The sequence below is a fragment of the Staurois parvus genome, unplaced genomic scaffold (assembly GCF_062004578.1).
Source record: "Staurois parvus isolate SC_StPar_1 unplaced genomic scaffold, SC_StPar_1.0 ptg001116l, whole genome shotgun sequence".
Lineage (NCBI taxonomy): Eukaryota > Metazoa > Chordata > Amphibia > Anura > Ranidae > Staurois > Staurois parvus.
In genome coordinates, this window is record NW_028318912.1 from 63,238 (window position 1) to 80,981 (window position 17,744).

Genomic DNA, 17,744 nt, shown 5'->3' on the forward strand with positions numbered 1-17,744 from the left:
GGACGGCCTTCCCAGAAGAGTTGAAGCTGTTATAGCTGAAAAGGGCGGGGCCAACTCAATATTGTACCCTACGGACTAAGACTGGGAGGACATTAAAGGTCATGTGTGTGGAAAGGGCGGGGCCAACTCAATATTGAACCCTACGGACTAAGACTGGGAGGCCATTAAAGGTCATGTGTGTGGAAAGGGCGGGGCCAACTCAATATTGAACCCTACGGACTAAGACTGGGGGTCCATTAAAGGTCATGTGCGTGGAAAGGGCGGGGCCAACTCAATATTGAACCCTACGGACTAAGACTGGGAGGCCATTAAAGGTCATGTGCGTGGAAAGGCCGGAGTCCTTAGACTTTTGGCAATATAGTGTATATATATATATTCCTTATTTCTCCTTTAAAATATATATAAATGGATTAGATGTGTAATATAGTCATTGCATTACTGGCAAGTCAACGGATGGATACTACCTGCACTGCCTACATTTGAGCTGGGCTTCTAAGTAGCATATCCCCTCCTGATTGCTTGCTAACCAAGGGCCAGCTACTGCTGACAAAGCAATCCACGCGGAATCACAAGTCACAGGCCCGTGTGAAAGAGGCCTCGCTTAGTGACTGCTGAGATGTCAGGATAAGCCACATAGAGATGGCAATCTATTCATTCAGACTGAGCAGACTGATTCATCTAGGCTGGGAATGACACTTACTTGTTGCGGAAGAATGTTCCAACGCGTTCGTTGTTGTTGATGAAAAGCAAGGTGACGCGGTGTATAAACAGGTAGACGCAGCACACACAGCCGCACACAACACTAGAATGACAAAAAACACATAAAATAAAGGGGTCTGTGATTCTACAATAAAGTGCAGTCATTCCACTCCCTCAGGGGACCTTCCTCACTGCGGCCTCATTCACACCTATAGGTGGGCCTTCCTCACTGCGGCCTCATTCACACCTATAGGTGGGCCTTCCTCACTGCAGTCTCATTCACACCTATAGGTGGGCCTTCCTCACTGCGGCCTCATTCATACCTATAGGTGGGCCTTCCTCACTGCGGCCTCATTCATACCTGTAGGTGGGCCTTCCTCACTGCAGCCTCATTCACACCTATAGGTGGACCTTCCTCACTGCGGCCTCATTCATTCCTATAGGTGGGCCTTCCTCACTGCAGCCTCATTCACACCTATAGGTGGGCCTTCCTCACTGCGGCCTCATTCATACCTATAGATGGGCCTTCCTCACTGCAGTCTCATTCATACCTATAGATGGGCCTTCCTCACTGCGGCCTCATTCATACCTATAGGTGGACCTTCCTCACTGCAGCTTCATTCACACCTATAGGTGGGCCTTCCTCACTGCGGCCTCATTCACACCTATAGGTGGGCCTTCCTCACTGCGGCCTCATTCACACCTATAGGTGGGCCTTCCTCACTGCGGCCTCATTCACACCTATAGGTGGGCCTTCCTCACTGCGGCCTCATTCACACCTATAGGTGGGCCTTCCTCACTGCAGTCTCATTCATACCTATAGGTGGGCCTTCCTCACTGCGGCCTCATTCATACCTATAGGTGGGCCTTCCTCACTGCGGCCTCATTCACACCTATAGGTGGGCCTTCCTCACTGCGGCCTCATTCACACCTATAGGTGGGCCTTCCTCACTCCGGCCTCATTCACACCTATAGGTGGGCCTTCCTCACTGCGGCCTCATTCACACCTATAGGTGGGCCTTCCTCACTCCGGCCTCATTCATACCTATAGGTGGGCCTTCCTCACTGCGGCCTCATTCACACCTATAGGTGGGCCTTCCTCACTGCGGCCTCATTCACACCTATAGGTGGGCCTTCCTCACTCCGGCCTCATTCACACCTATAGGTGGGCCTTCCTCACTGCGGCCTCATTCACACCTATAGGTGGGCCTTCCTCACTGCGACTTCATTCATACCTATAGGTGAGCCTTCCTCACTGCGACTTCATTCATACCTATAGGTGGGCCTTCCTCATTGCAGTCTCATTCATACCTATAGGTGGGCCTTCCTCATTGCTCTCTCCAGCTGTCTAGTATTGTTTGGCTCACCCATAAGAATCAATGGGGTCATGGTGCGCATGATAATAAGAGGGCATTCTTACTGGAAAGAGAGTAAGACGAGACAGGGAAAGAATACAAAGAGAAAGAAGAGAGAGAGAGAAGAGAGAAAAAAGGGAGAGAAAAGGGAGAAAAAAATAGAGGAGAGAAAGAAGAAGAGAGAGAAAAAGGAGAGATAGAGGAGAGAAATAATAAAGCAAGGGAGAGAAAAAAAGAAAAGAGAGAAAGTAAACTTAACTAGAGAGAAAGGAAAAAGAGAGAAAGTATCGAGTAACAAGCTGAACAGGCTGGCTCGCTGTGTATCAGCACATTCTACTACACTGAGGGGGGAGCGTGCATTCTGAGGGTGACAACGCTGCTTCTGCTTAGGGGGCTGATTTGGTCAATGTTGTCACTGTGAAACAGCAAGTAGGCATAGACGCTGTAACTGGCAGGAGCATTGCCGTGCTCAGGAACTATGGTAAGGTACAACGCTTTTCTCACAAACATTCTCTATGCCCATCCTCCTAACCTAATCTCTGACCCCCCCCCACCCCTTCACCCTCTGCAGCAATGCTGGCACCACTGACAGGTTGACCCCCCACCCCTTCACCCTCTGCAGCAATGCTGGCACCACTGACAGGCTGACCCCCCACCCCTTCACCCTCTGCAGCAATGCTGGCACCACTGACAGGCTGACCCCCCACCCCTTCACCCTCTGCAGCAATGCTGGCACCACTGACAGGCTGACCCCCCACCCCTTCACCCTCTGCAGCAATGCTGGCACCACTGACAGGCTGACCCCCCACCCCTTCACCCTCTGCAGCAATGCTGGCACCACTGACAGGCTGACCCCCCACCCCTTCACCCTCTGCAGCAATGCTGGCACCACTGACAGGCTGACCCCCCACCCCTTCACCCTCTGAAGCAATGCTGGCACCACTGACAGGCTGACCCCCCCCCACCCCTTCACCCTCTGCAGCAATGCTGGCACCACTGACAGGCTGACCCCCCACCCCTTCACCCTCTGCAGCAATGCTGGCACCACTGACAGGCTGACCCCCCACCCCTTCACCCTCTGCAGCAATGCTGGCACCACTGGCAGGCTGACCCCCCACCCCTTCACCCTCTGCAGCAATGCTGGCACCACTGGCAGGCTGACCCCCCACCCCTTCACCCTCTGCAGCAATGCTGGCACCACTGGCAGGCTGACCCCCCATCCCTTCACCCTCTGCAGCAATGCTGGCACCACTGGCAGGCTGACCCCCCACCCCTTCACCCTCTGCAGCAATGCTGGCACCACTGGCAGGCTGACCCCCCACCCCTTCACCCTCTGCAGCAATGCTGGCGGCACTCATACGTCTATTTCCCAAAGACAACCTCTGGATATGACGCTGAGCACGTGCACTCAACTCCTTTGGTGGACCATGGCGAGGCCTGTTCTGAGTGGAACCCGTCCTGTTACACCGCTGTATGGTCTTGGCCACTGGGCTGCAGTTCAGTTTCAGGGTCTTGGCAATCTTCTTCTAGCCTAGGCCATCTTTGTGTAGAGAAACAATTCTTTTTTTCAGATCCTCAGAGAGTTCTTTGCCATGAGGTGCCATGTTGAACTTCCAGTGACCAGTGAGAGCGATAATACCAAATGTAACCCACCCGCTCCCCATTCACACCTGAGACCTTGTAACACTAACAAGTCACATAACCCCGGGGAGGGAAAATGGCTAATTGGGCCCAATTTGGACCTTGTCACTTAGGGGTGGAGTCACTTTTGTTGCCAGCGGTTTAGACATTAATGGCGGTGTGTTGAGTTATTTTGAGCAAATTTCCATGTTATACAAACTACACTGACTACGTCACATTGTAGCAAAGTGTCATTTCTTCAGTGTTGTCACAGGAAAAGGTAGAATCAAATATTTACACAAATGTGAGGGGGGGACTCACTTCTGGGAGATACTGTATCCTTTTTCTTCCCCAGCCTGACTGTCCATGGCCCGCCCTCTTCATTCATTGGATTTCAGTCCCTTCAGTCATGAAGGCTCAGCATCTCATGTGGGCGTTGCCTAGGCCTGTCTGCAAGCAAACATGGCCTGCCTAGGAAAGCCCACTCCTCCAGGCTGACACATGCAATCAAGGCATTTTGATATTTGCATAACCCCCTACCCAGAGCCCACCCACTACTTGCATTAGTGCCGAGGACTTTTGAGAGCAGTACTGAGGCAGGGTTCTGTAATGTTTTCAGGAAGTTATGTACAGCACCCTGCCGGTCCCTCCCACCAGCCATGTTCTGCTTTCACTGCATAGAGAAGCACAGAGACCTGATAATGACATCACTGGCACTAAATAAAGTATTTAATAAAAACAGAAACATCATTACATATTGATGAAGCAGAAGAGAGAAACTGTAAGCAGATTAAACTTCATCTTTAACCCCTTCCCATCCGGCCCATTTATACAAACGGCCAGATGGGAGCGTTGCAGGAGTGGGTGGCCGTTTATAAATGTCCTCCCTGCTTCCCTGCCTGTGCACGCTCCCTAGGAGCACGCGGCACTGTGACCTGGTGCCCGCTGTGTCCGCGATCCGGTGCCCGCTGTGTCCGGAACACCGATCGCGGTACGGGACCTCTGTGTGAGGTCCCGATCATGTGATCACTGATTGGCCAATCAGTGATCACATGAATAGTAGTAAGCAAGATGTCACTTCTGACATCATTGCTTACTAGTAGTGTCACATGGTACAAGGCTAATCACAACAGCCTTGTACCATTTGACAAGCTGTGACCAATCACAGCTCACACAGTATTTCTCAATGGCTGCAGGAATGCAGCCAGAGAGAAGGAGAAATGATTGCTTTTACAGCATTTATGGGTGTCAAAGCAATCAGTGTAAAAAAAAGAAAAAAAAATCTTCATCACCCCCACAAGTAGTACAGTGTTACTATGGGGACACTGTACTGATAGGGTGACAGTATGTAAAAAAACAAAACATAAATAATAACATAAAAATATTTAAATAAAAATGTCAACAGTTTTTCTTTAAAACTTATAATTTTTGGTTATAAACTAATTTGTTTTTTGTTTTTTACTGAAAAAATATAGATGAATACATTTTGGCCAAGATTTATGAAGAAAGATTATTTATTTGCTAAATTTTATAAGAAAAACACTCTTTTTTTCAAAATGTTTGGACTTTTTCATTTATATAGCAAAAAAATTAAAATCCCAGCGGTGAATAAATTACACCAAAATAAAGCTTTATCGGTCTCAAAAAAATGCTAAAAACTTCATATGGGTACAGTGTTGCATGACTGCGCAACTGTCATTCAAAGTGTGATAGCGCTGAAAGCTGAAAATTGGCCTGGACTGGAAGGGGGTGAAAGTGTCCGGACTGGAAGGGGGTGAAAGTGTCCCGACTGGAAGGGGGTGAAAGTGTCCCGACTGGAAGGGGGTGAAAGTGTCCCGACTGGAAGGGGGTGAAAGTGTCCCGACTGGAAGGGGGTGAAAGTGTCCCGACTGGAAGGGGGTGAAAGTGTCCCGACTGGAAGGGGGTGAAAGTGTCCCGACTGGAAGGGGGGGAAAGTGTCCCGACTGGAAGGGGGGGAAAGTGTCCCGACTGGAAGGGGGGGAAAGTGTCCCGACTGGAAGGGGGGGAAAGTGTCCCGACTGGAAGGGGGGGAAAGTGTCCCGACTGGAAGGGGGGGAAAGTGTCCCGACTGGAAGGGGGGGAAAGTGTCCCGACTGGAAGGGGGGGAAAGTGTCCCGACTGGAAGGGGGGGAAAGTGTCCCGACTGGAAGGGGGGGAAAGTGTCCCGACTGGAAGGGGGGGAAAGTGTCCCGACTGGAAGGGGGGGAAAGTGTCCCGACTGGAAGGGGGGGAAAGTGTCCCGACTGGAAGGGGGGGAAAGTGTCCCGACTGGAAGGGGGGGGAAAGTGTCCCGACTGGAAGGGGGGGGAAAGTGTCCCGACTGGAAGGGGGGGGAAAGTGTCCCGACTGGAAGGGGGGGGAAAGTGTCCCGACTGGAAGGGGGGGGAAAGTGTCCCGACTGGAAGGGGGGGAAAGCGTCCCGACTGGAAGGGGGGGAAAGCGTCCCGACTGGAAGGGGGGGAAAGCGTCCCGACTGGAAGGGGGGGAAAGCGTCCCGACTGGAAGGGGGGGAAAGCGTCCCGACTGGAAGGGGGGGAAAGCGTCCCGACTGGAAGGGGGGGAAAGCGTCCCGACTGGAAGGGGGGGAAAGCGTCCCGACTGGAAGGGGGGGAAAGCGTCCCGACTGGAAGGGGGGGAAAGCGTCCCGACTGGAAGGGGGGGAAAGCGTCCGGACTGGAAGGGGGGGAAAGCGTCCGGACTGGAAGGGGGGGAAAGCGTCCGGACTGGAAGGGGGGGAAAGCGTCCGGACTGGAAGGGGGGGAAAGCGTCCGGACTGGAAGGGGGGGGGGGGAAAAGTGTCGGGACAGGAAGGGTATGAAAGTGTCCAGGCTGGAAGGGGGGGGGGGGGGAAAGTGTCCGGACTGGAAGGGGGGGGGGGGGGAGTGTCCGGACTGGAAGGGGGGGAAAGTGTCCAGACTTGAAGTGGTTAACATAATAATTGATCAATGCTTACCAAGTGCTCCCCATTAGTCCCCATTAGTGCTCCCCATTAGTCTAAATAAGGACATCTTTGATTGAGTGGTGCGGCTGTGGATCCGCACACAAATCCGTGCAGCCGCACCACTCGCACAGAGAAATGTGGACCCGCGGGCTGGTGCCATTACTTCTAATGGCACGCCACCCACACTGGGAAACACAGCCGTACTGGGAAACGAGGTTCCCGTGCAGGCTGCGTTTTCGGGAGAAGTGCAGGGTTTTCCCTGCGTGTCATGGAGCACAAGAGTCTATCCAAATGAATGGGCTCTCGTGCCCGTGCAAAACTCTGCCTGCACGGCCGCATGTGACCCGGGGCTTACAGGTCTTGGTGAATCTGTAGTTGGCATCCATCTAACATATTGCTGAGATGACGCTCAGATGTTTTCAATGAACAAGCAATGGGTCATTGACCTACATTACTCTCCATACTTACAGGGCTGTTGAGCTTGATTTCAGTGTCCCCATGTACTCAACCAAACGCTATGACTGGCAGGAAGGTCATATATTATCTTCCAGAAACTGTCTGCTTTATGGAAATTCACTATATTTATCAGCGTGAGGATCTTTGTGCTCAGTTCATGCAGATGGTTACTGTTGATAGGGAATGAGGTCAAATGCATTTCACTTTAAACAGTTTACAGGTGATTGCTGTTTATCCTTTGAGCATATTATCTACATATAAACTCCATTGTAAATGTAGGGAGCTGCCCTAAGCAGGAGTTTCCCCGGCCTAAATTTAGGGTTGGGGTTAGGCTGTAGTAAGCCTGAGCTTGGATTGGTCTAGCTCTGCTTTAGTGGGGTTTCCCCTAAGCTTGGAGTATAGTTTATTTCTGCCTGTGTTAGGAGAGTGGTGTAAAAAGAAACATGCATTCAATGCATGAAGGTAAAATATCTTCTCCGTGCAGCATCCTCCCCCCCCCATACTCACCTAAGCCCCCTCTCAATCCAGCAATGCGCACTGGAGTCTCAGCTAACCCCGGGACTCCCTCTCCTCATTGGCTCTCAATCACAGCCAGTGAGCCAATGAGAAGAGAGAGGGGGCTGCCCAGAGCTGCGGCTCCATGTGTGAATGGACACAGCGGGTGCCCCCATAGCAAGCTGTTTGCTGTGGAGGCACCCAACAGGAGGGAGGGGTCAGAAGAGCCTAAGGGGAAGCCAAGAAGAGAAGGATCCGGGCTACTCTGAGCAAAACCACTGCACAAAGCAGTTAAGTATATCACGTTTGCTATTTTTAGAGAAAACAATTTAAGCCTTTAGAATCGCTTTAAGTGCAATCTTGAGGCAAAATGTAAAAAACAAAACTAATAGTTTTACATAGGTCAAGCTCCACACATGTAGACCACCCAACATTGGAGGCGATTTATGTTGGGTGTCCGATTGGTATTCCAGCTTTTCTTCTTCCTCGTCTTATTTCCCCTTGGCAGCTAACAGGACCCCAGTGCTGAAAGAGCGTCAGGAGGTGGGGTCAAAAAGATGCTGTACAGGTGCCTTATGTCCGCCTTATCAACCAATGATGTCAGCGGTTGCTAGGATGCCGGCAGCTGGCCTGCACATTGCCCAAGGTTGTAATGTTGCACAGCTTTGTGTAACAAAAAAGCAGGCTTGATCCACCGGCTGGTTGGGCCGTTTGTAGGCATTTTGCCAAGGCACCCCTGAAGAACCCAGAAGGCACCCTGGTTGAAAATGGCTGGTTTAGGAAATGGAAAGACAAACAAAAAAATTACCGCTCTAATTCTCCTATTACTGATATCTGCCAACACGATACGTAATGAACTGATGCAGATCGAATAAAACAGCTCGTCATGCAACAATATGCTATAAAAAAAATGGCAACCAATTGCTCTCAGGACACCGACTCACTGTGACCAGAACTAAACCAGGTAACATAAGATGGCTTCAGCTCTGCTCTCTACCCTCAGGAGAGGTCCCTCAGATGTGCTCCACAATCTAGTAGTGGGACTAATCAATGGTTAACGATTAAGCCCACTAGAGAGTTAAACACTTCTGACTTCTCCTGTGGGGGGTTTTGGTTTAGTTTTGGTCACAGTGAGTCAGTGTCCTGAGTGCAATTGGATGCCATTTTTCCTTAGTGCTGGAAAGGTTTTACTCCACCTTGCTGGAGGGTACATTAAGGAGGAATGGAGCAGGAAGATGGCTGCCTGTATGGGGCATCTGTGAGAGTTTGGTGGACATTGCAAGATGCCAGAGCAGCTCATTCTAAAGATACTCATGATGCTGGGTGGTGAATAGTACAGATGACTGGTTCCAGATTAACGGTCCCTGCCTCTGTACTGACTGTGCATAGAAGCCTGGAGTTGCATTTTGTTCTCTTTGGGTATCCTGTGCCTCTCTGAAATGTTCTAAATTGATTGGATCCCAATCTCTTCTACCCCACAAAGAGTCAAGGATCCCATACCGGGGTTAAAAATGCTAGCCCACCCAGGCATCTGGATATCCTCACCTGCCTTCGCAAGGGAAAAGGTTTGCTATAAATACAACACCTGTTGATGGTCTACTTTTACACTGAGGGTGGACAGAAATTCTCAATCATCATTTCATTCATGCACTGGTGGAATCATTTCATTTGATTTACTAGAAAACTAGAGAGCATCCTGGTGCCCAAAAAAACTCAGGACCCTGATGTTTGCCACTTCCTGTTTTTAGCGATTGTACAGTGAGAAATGCATCCCACAATACAATGGGGGGGGGGGACTTCTCAGTAGGCTTTTGTGGCCCCATATTGCATGGAGAGATGCTTCAGGGATGATCTTCATCTTCTATTTTGTTTGGAGAAGTAACAAATGTGTATACTGCAGAGGCCTGGTGTTCAGAAGGGTACATACCAAACAGCTCCAGGTGATGAGAAGTATTATAACACAGTGGGACACATGGGGAAACACGAGGCGCATAGGTACACAGAGAAATATAATAATGTAATCCTCAGCTTGGGGTAATAAGCATGGTGTCCCTAATCTTTGTATGCTCCCCAGAGGCAAGGGACTTCCCAGAGTTCCTTCTGCTCCAAGGGTAGAACAGAGAGACAACATAGCACTATTGTGAACTCTAGCCAAGGCCTAGCCTGGCCTAACCAGATTACAGCCCCACTATCAAACCCACACCCGTCTCTGACATCTGTCATGGCACATAATTTTGTGATCAAGAGAACCCCTCTTAAAGGAATAACAACAGACTACGCAAGATAAACAATTTACTGTGCACTTCCATTAACGTAATGTCCAACATTTACAGAGGCATCTGCTACTTATCAGGTGCTTCTGCAGCACATACTCTTTGAAAAGTTCCAAACAACTAACATCCTTTGGACAGACCCATATCCACACTTTTGCAAAATTTCTCATACATACTATTCCCAAAAGGGAGAGAGGACCAAGCATGCCCCCCTAGAGCAAAGTGCTCAGCCCTAACGTACGTACACTTGCATGTTGTCTTCTGAGCAGTCTCTAGGTAAGAAAGGTCCCTCTGCTCCTTTGTTGCCTGACAAAACCCAGTTACTTCATCTCACTGGCCTCCAAATTGCAACCTTCGGGAAGGACCCCAGCTTGAAGAACCATACACCCCACTACAGTATTCAGTTGTGTGTTTACCACTTTCCATCTGCTGAGGTACAAGAATAGTTCCACCAGGGACTATATAAGTGAGATCTTCCAATAGTCATTTGTTCTCAACGTTTGAAGGATCATAAGAAGGTTGTCATTCTCTCACAGCCAGACTTCACAATTATCCTGCAATTATTCCCGATCCAGGGAGTCTTCCCCCCTTGGTAATGACAGCATATCTGTTGAGGTGACCTCAGTGTTGGCGGTTTCAGTAGTTACAAGAAGACTGAATGTAAATTAAACCTTAAATATAGCGTGCAATCAATGCAGTTTCACAAGACGGGAATATCAGTTTTGGTTGGAATTGGCTTGTAACCTCTACTGGTCTGGATTGTTGCAAGGTAAGCTCTGTTCGGTTGCTTTGCTGGTAAAGGTGTTTGGCCAGCCTTATGCAGGCCATAGATGGGTCGAAAATCGGCCGATTTTTCATCTGAAAGTAAAATCGGCCGATTTTCGGATCGTTAGTGGGCTAATTTTTCGGCCATTTTTCGGTATTTTGGCAGATTTTTTTTATCGCTAACGTTGGAAAATAAATTGGCCGATTATGCCGATCGGCCGATTTTCACGACAATGATGGGCAAATCGGCCGATTTTTTTACCGATAAAAAAATCTGCGCATGAGCAGTGACCTGCAAGAGGAAGAGGATGAAGAAGAAGAAGATGAGGATGAAGAAGAAGAGGATGAAGAAGAGGAAGAGGATGAAGAAGAGGAAGAAGAAGATGATGAGGAAGAGGAAGAAGAAGAAGATGAGGAAGAGGAAGAAGAAGAAGATGATGAGGAAGAGGAAGAAGAAGAGGATGAAGAAGCAGAAGAGGATGATGAAAAAGAGGAAGAAGAAGAAGAAGAGGATGAAGAAGAAGAAGCAGAAGAGGATGAAGAAGAAGCAGAAGAGGATGATGAAGAAGAAGAGGATGAAAAAGAAGAGGAAGAGGATGAAGAGGATGAAGAAGAGGATGAAGAAGAAGAGGATGATGAAGAAGAAGAGGATGAAGAAGAGGATGAAGAAGAGGATGATGATGAAGAAGAAGAGGATGAAGAAGAAGAGGATGAAGAAGAAGAAGAAGAGGATGAAGAAGAAGAGGATGAAGAAGAAGAAGAAGAGGATGAAGAAGAAGAAGAAGAGGAAGAGGAAGAAGAAGAGGAAGAAGAAGAGGAAGAAGAAGAGGAAGAAGAGGAAGAAGAAGAAGAAGAGGAAGAAGAAGAAGAAGAGGATGATGAAGAAGAGGAAGAGGAATTCCAGTCCGGCAAAAAGTGTCCCTGCAGAGAGCTCCGCTATTTCTTTGACAGTTCCTTGACATTTACAGCGGTTGCAACATTGTATCTATTTGTTTCCGAATAAAAACATCTGTATCCTAAATGGATACAAATAGATACATTGTTGCAACCGCTATAAATGTCAAAGAATTGTCAAAGAAATAGCGGAAGCTCTCTGCAGGGACACTTTTTGCCGGCTGTAGACGGGATGAAAATCGGCCGATTTTTTTTTTACCATTGCTGGTAACGTCGGCCGCTTGAACGACCGATTTTTCATTTTTTAAAAGAAAAATTGGCCGATTTTCGGCCCATCTATGGCCTGCATTATTCTAAGTACAGTAATATAATAATACTAGTTAGAAAATGACTCGAAGTCTTCTCACCAACATCAATAATCTGTATATACTGTGTATACTGTGCTTGACTATAGTGCTGAGCTGCAGGATTACTCACCCCAAAATGGCGTAGGACAGAAATTCTGGGAGATCAAAAGGGAATTCCACTTTCCAACCGGTACTAAAAAGGATGGCAACGGTCTCTGAAAGAATGGTGAGAAACAGAAACAGAAGATCGTTAGAGGAACCAGATTGCTGACAAACAACACTAAACAGTTTTATTTTCTTGGTATCTGTTTTCTTGTCTTTGAAGGTTGTAACACAAGCATAGAACAATGAGTAAGAGCTCATGGGCGCATGCTTTGCCCTCCAAAGAGTGATTTGCAGTGGATCACTTTTTAGAAGATTTGTGATAGGCGGGGAGGAGAAGCTACTTTGCTTCCTGGTTTAACCCCTAAAACCCACACAATTGCACTGCATGCATTGCAGATGGTTGTGGAGTGGCCCCATTCAGTTGATTTGGTCACATTTGGCAGGTGGTGCTGTAAGCAGATTTCTACAGGGGGATAATTTTTGTTGCATTCAACACCTTTTCAGCTTAAGGATGGGGGGATGCAATAAAAACACGCGGTTCAGCTCCCCAACTGCAAGTGTAAACTAAACTTTGGAAACCCAATGGTTTGAACCAAATAAGTATTATACATACGTTTTGATAAGCTACAAGCAGGGCTGTGGATAAGGGGTACCACCAGTCCTCCTGTAGGGGGTCCACCAGTCCTCCTGTAGGGGGTCCAGGCCAGCAAGGGGGCCCAGGCAGCTGTGTGAATAAGATGTAGGCAGGGAGGGTGATCGGAACAGCGGAGGGGTGATTACTGGAACCGATCCCCTGTATGGCTGTTTCTGCAGCAGCTGAAGGCTGACTTCTCCTCCGCTCCCTCCTGTCAGCTTGTAGCTGCTCCAGAGAGCCGTACATGGGATCGGTTCCAGTAATTGCCCCCCATCACCCTCCTTGTGCACAATATGTTTCCCCCTGCTGCCCTGGCCCCCCTCATGTGCCCCCATCCCCACAGTGCTGCTGGCTACCCTTCTTTGCCTCCTACCGGCAGCTGCAGGCACTAAGATAATAGGATCCTTCAGGATGGAGAGTGGGGGAAGGTTCCAGTTAATATGTCACATTTACCAGCCCCTTCCTTTCCTGAATTAACACAATGAGTGATCAGTACCGATCACTCGCTGTGTTCATTCATAACTATAGTTCATAAGTATAGTAAATGTTTTTTTTTTGGGGGGGGGGGCCTTTCAGGTTGGCTGCATGGGGCTCCGTGGTTTCTAACAGCAACCTTGGCTACAAGATATATTTGGGGCGTATGTGTGTGTTCAGTAGAAATCCTGTACAATAAAAGGAGAAGAGCATTTCTAGTTGATGCCAGAACCACTGAAGTCTCTGTGAATCCATTTTGCCTTACACTCTCAGTGTGCAATCTCCAACATCCTGTCTACTTTCCTCCTTAACCTGGCCATACATTGAGAATCCAAGAGGAAAGGGGGGGGGGGGGTGTCAGCCTTTGCATCCTTCTCGCCATTGTGTGTCTTGGGAAAACGTTCACTGCCGAGGCAAGCCGCAGCTATGAATCACCCGTCTCCTTTAAAGCTGTTGTTGGAATGGCCAAGGCAGAAGGGAAGGGGGGCAGGTCGGTACTCATAACTTGGGTTCGAAAGTACCTAGCAACATGGGACAAAGTAGTACATTTACATCTTCCTATAGGGGACAGACATGTAAAGTAGAAATTAACTAAAAATTAAGGAACATATGGAACTTTTTATTGTGCCTAAGAAGTACTTAAAAATGCCCTTTGGTCTGGAATTCCTCCTGAAAAAAGCAGAGTACTTTATGGTATGCGAGTGTGCCTAGGCACTTCCATTCTGCGGCCTCATAGCTGTGTGAAATCTAAAGCCGGCCATAGATGGTTTGAATCTTGAATGGTTCACCAGGGACTGGTTGAGACTCAAACCATCTATGGTCAGGCTGGTTGTAGCCAAGTTGATCCATCGACAACCAGCATGTCGGATTTTCACAGGTTATTATTGTCAGCGGCTAGCAATAAACACTGTGTTCTCCTGCATGGATGTCTCCCTACGTCCCCCCTGTTGGGAGAATACAGTAGCTCTGTTGGAGGGATTCCCCAATCAACACTGACTGGACTGTGACAGTTTCTTTCCTGCAATAGAGGTTGCAGGAAAGAGAATCACATAATCTATGGCCTGCCCAAGACTCTACTACCTCTGAATGCCAGTATAATGAGATTTGGGGTTGGATTTGGTGGTGTCACTACAGTACTGCTGGTGCTTATACCGGGTTAGTGTTGGAGAGTACTAAAAACACAATCAGCCAGTTAATGGCATTTTCAGAAGGAGGTCTCCAACATTAGCCTCCTTATTTCTATTGGAATATCCTGAGGAGCTTGGGATCACCAGCCATCCGAGTTGATAGAATCAAATAGTCTTTATTTTTCAAAAGATAAATTCAGCATGGAAAACAAACAAAACAGTCCATATCCTTGTGGCTCAAAACAAAGATGTCTCACCACCAGCATCAACCTTGTCTCATACAGGGTTTAAAGTTCCCGCCTGCATCAGGGGGTCCCAAAGAAGAGGTCTCCACAGCTCAGCCATGTCTAAGGCGGCATTTTTCAGGGGGGCGGCGGAAGAAGGGACACATGCGGCATGGGGAACAGGTGGGATCCGTGAGAGGCTGTGGGCCTCCCGTTCCTGGGGTGGTCTGGAGCTGTGAAGGTGAGTGTCACTCTCTCTAATGCCGGGTGGGGGGGGGGTGTCATGGTGGCAGGGGGATGTGGGGTGGTGGAAGGCTCTCTTGGCGGGGGGGGGGGGGGGTGCTGGTAATCAGTCAAGCTCTCTCCATGGGGGAGTGTGGGGTGATGTGGTGTTGGTCAGTGTTAGGCTCTCTCCACGGCGGGGAAGTCTGTCGATTTTTTGTGTTGGGGGGGGGGGGGGGTGTTGGTGTTCGTCATTGGTCAGGCTCTCTCCATGGGGGATTGTGGGGTGATGTGGTGTTGGTCAGTTTCAGGCTTTCTCTGTGGCGGGGGGGAAGTCTGCTGGTTTTTGTGTTGGGGAGGAGGGTGTTGGTCATCGGTCAGGCTCTCTCCTTGGGGGAGTGTGGGGTGATGTGGTGTTGGTCAGTTTCAGGCTCTCTCTGTGGCGGGGGGGAAGTCTGCTGGTTTTTGTGTTGGGGAGGAGGGTGTTGGTCATCGGTCAGGCTCTCTCCTTGGGGGAGTGTGGGGTGATGTGGTGTTGGTCAGTTTCAGGCTCTCTCTGTGGCGGGGGGGAAGTCTGCTGGTTTTTGTGTTGGGGAGGAGGGTGTTGGTCATCGGTCAGGCTCTCTCCTTGGGGGAGTGTGGGGTGATGTGGTGTTGGTCAGTGTTAGGCTCTCTCTGGCGGGGAGGGGGAGTCTGCCTGTTTTGTGTTGCCTAGAGCAGCACAAAACCTAATTACACCACTGTTCCTGTTCCTTTACAGGTCTCCCCTGCAGGTAGGTTAATCCTTTCAAGGCCATGGTCTCAAATGTCGGGACTGGAGGCCCTTTCCCACCCAAAGTCTCTCCAAGCCCATGGATTCTGGATCCCATATGAGGATTTAATAATCCTTGGAAAGCTGCAGATTAGATTTTCTCTTTTACTGGATCACCCCGAAACCCCTCACTCTGCATGGGTGGTATTTCCTAAGTACCTCAAACTATGCTTCTTCTGACTCCCCTTAACAGGACCTCAACTCAAATAAAGGGGTCACATACCTCCCATCCAGGATCATTGGCATCCTGTACATTATCATGTTCATAGTATTTACTAGCCACTTAGAGTGGCACTTCATGGTATCAGCTGGATTTCACTGATTTCCAAGGCTCACCATTTTCGGAGTTAATCACGGCCAACAGACGGAACATTAGAGCTGCACACGTGGCTGCGAAGAATCCACGCCAGTAATTGCGCACGGCAAAGTGTGTAGCCGTGGCCTCCACGCTGAACAGGACACCTGGGGAAGAGAAAAATCAGGAGGTCATCTACAGAATAGAAACTAGGTGGCTTGTTTATAAAGAATGATGGAATGCGGATCATTTGCAGGTTCCTCCTCAACTTATACCCGTCATATTATTTGCTTTGTATACAAAATACCTTCATTTGGATTTGACCGGACGAGCAACATTCCCCAATATTTTCCAACAGCTGTTTTTCCACATTTCAGTGGGAAACCGGGGTCTCGATAAGGTTCACAGTGTATACTGCCATCAATTTATGCAGTTCTTTACATACTATCCATTCACATCAGTCCATGCCCTCAAAGAGCTTACAGTCTAAGGTACCTACTGTATGCCACATATACGAGGTGGTATCAAGACGTTTCAAGACTAATAGTGTAACACGCCAACAGATGGCAGCACAAGGCTGCATGCAGAGTCACAGGGAGCACCGACCTTCATAAGTCAGTGTGTCAAAAGACATTGTCCTGTGTACATCAGGAGCTGTGCAACTGGTGCTATTCTGACCACGTTGGTTTCCACATCTGCCATTTCATCATGGACAGCAAGTTAGAACAAAGAGCAAACATGAAATTCTGCATGAAACTGGGCAAATCGCTTGATCTCCGCAATGTTGTCGAAACGGCGACCTTTGAGCTGGATCTTCATCCAGAGGGCATTTTCGGGCATTGAGCTCGTTGAAGGTCTTCCTGATATCTCGACGTCTTTTAGTAATGTTCTTCCGTTCTTGAAGCGTGCATGCCACTCAGAACACCTCAAACGACTCATTGTAGCACTGCCGTAAACTTGCAGAATCATGTCAAACGTCTCTGTGGCACATTTGCCCAGTTTCACCCAGAATTTCACGTTTGATTTTTATTCCAACTTGCTGTCCGTGTTGAAATAGTAGACGAGGTCATGCACGTGGCCAGAATAGCACCAGTTACACAGCTCCCGATGTACACAGGATGATGTCTTTTGGCACACTGACTTATGAAGGTGGGTTCTTCCTGTGACTGTGCATGCAACCTTGTGCTGCCATCTGTTGGGGTGTTACAAAACTAGTCTCAAAAGTTTTTGATACCTCCTCGTACACACATACTAGGGATAGTTTAGTCAGCACCCATTTTATTCTTCCAGCATGTATGAGGAAAGATTAGCTGAACTGAATGTATTCTCTCTTGAGAAGAGGTAATATGATCTCTAAATACATGAGGAGGGGGGATATGATCTCCATGTATAATACATAAGGGGGGATATGATCTCCATGTATAATACATAAGGGGGGATATGATCTCCATGTATAATACATAAGGGGGGATATGATCTCCATGTATAATACATAAGGGGGGATATGATCTCCATGTATAATACATAAGGGGGATATGATCACCATGTATAATACATAAGGGGGGATATGATCTCCATGTATAATACATAAGGGGGGGATATGATCTCCATGTATAATACATAAGGGGGGGATATGATCTCCATGTAAAATACATAAGGGGGGATATGATCTCCATGTATAATACATAAGGGGGGATATGATCTCCATGTATAATACATAAGGGGGGATATGATCTCCATGTATAATACATAAGGGGGGATATGATCTCCATGTATAATACATAAGGGGGGATATGATCTCCATGTATAATACATAAGGGGGGATATGATCTCCATGTATAATACATAAGGGGGGATATGATCTCCATGTATAATACATAAGGGGGGATATGATCACCATGTATAATACATAAGGAGGGATATGATCTCCATGTATAATACATAAGGGGGGGTATGATCTCCATGTATAATACATAAGGGGGGGTA

General features: G+C 48.3%; 1 protein-coding gene across 1 annotated transcript in view; it reads right to left on the minus strand.

Moving 5' to 3' along the window:
• Positions 1 to 17,744, minus strand: part of LOC149440073 (chloride channel protein ClC-Kb-like) — a 91,553-nt gene that overhangs the window by 31,203 nt on the left and 42,606 nt on the right. The window contains exons 7-9 of the mRNA XM_089658964.1: positions 15,800 to 15,925; positions 11,997 to 12,081; positions 701 to 802 (exon numbers count right to left, since the gene is read on the minus strand). Of these exons, the coding sequence (XP_089515090.1) occupies positions 701 to 802; positions 11,997 to 12,081; positions 15,800 to 15,925 (313 nt within the window). The remainder of the gene's footprint in view (positions 1 to 700; positions 803 to 11,996; positions 12,082 to 15,799; positions 15,926 to 17,744) is intronic.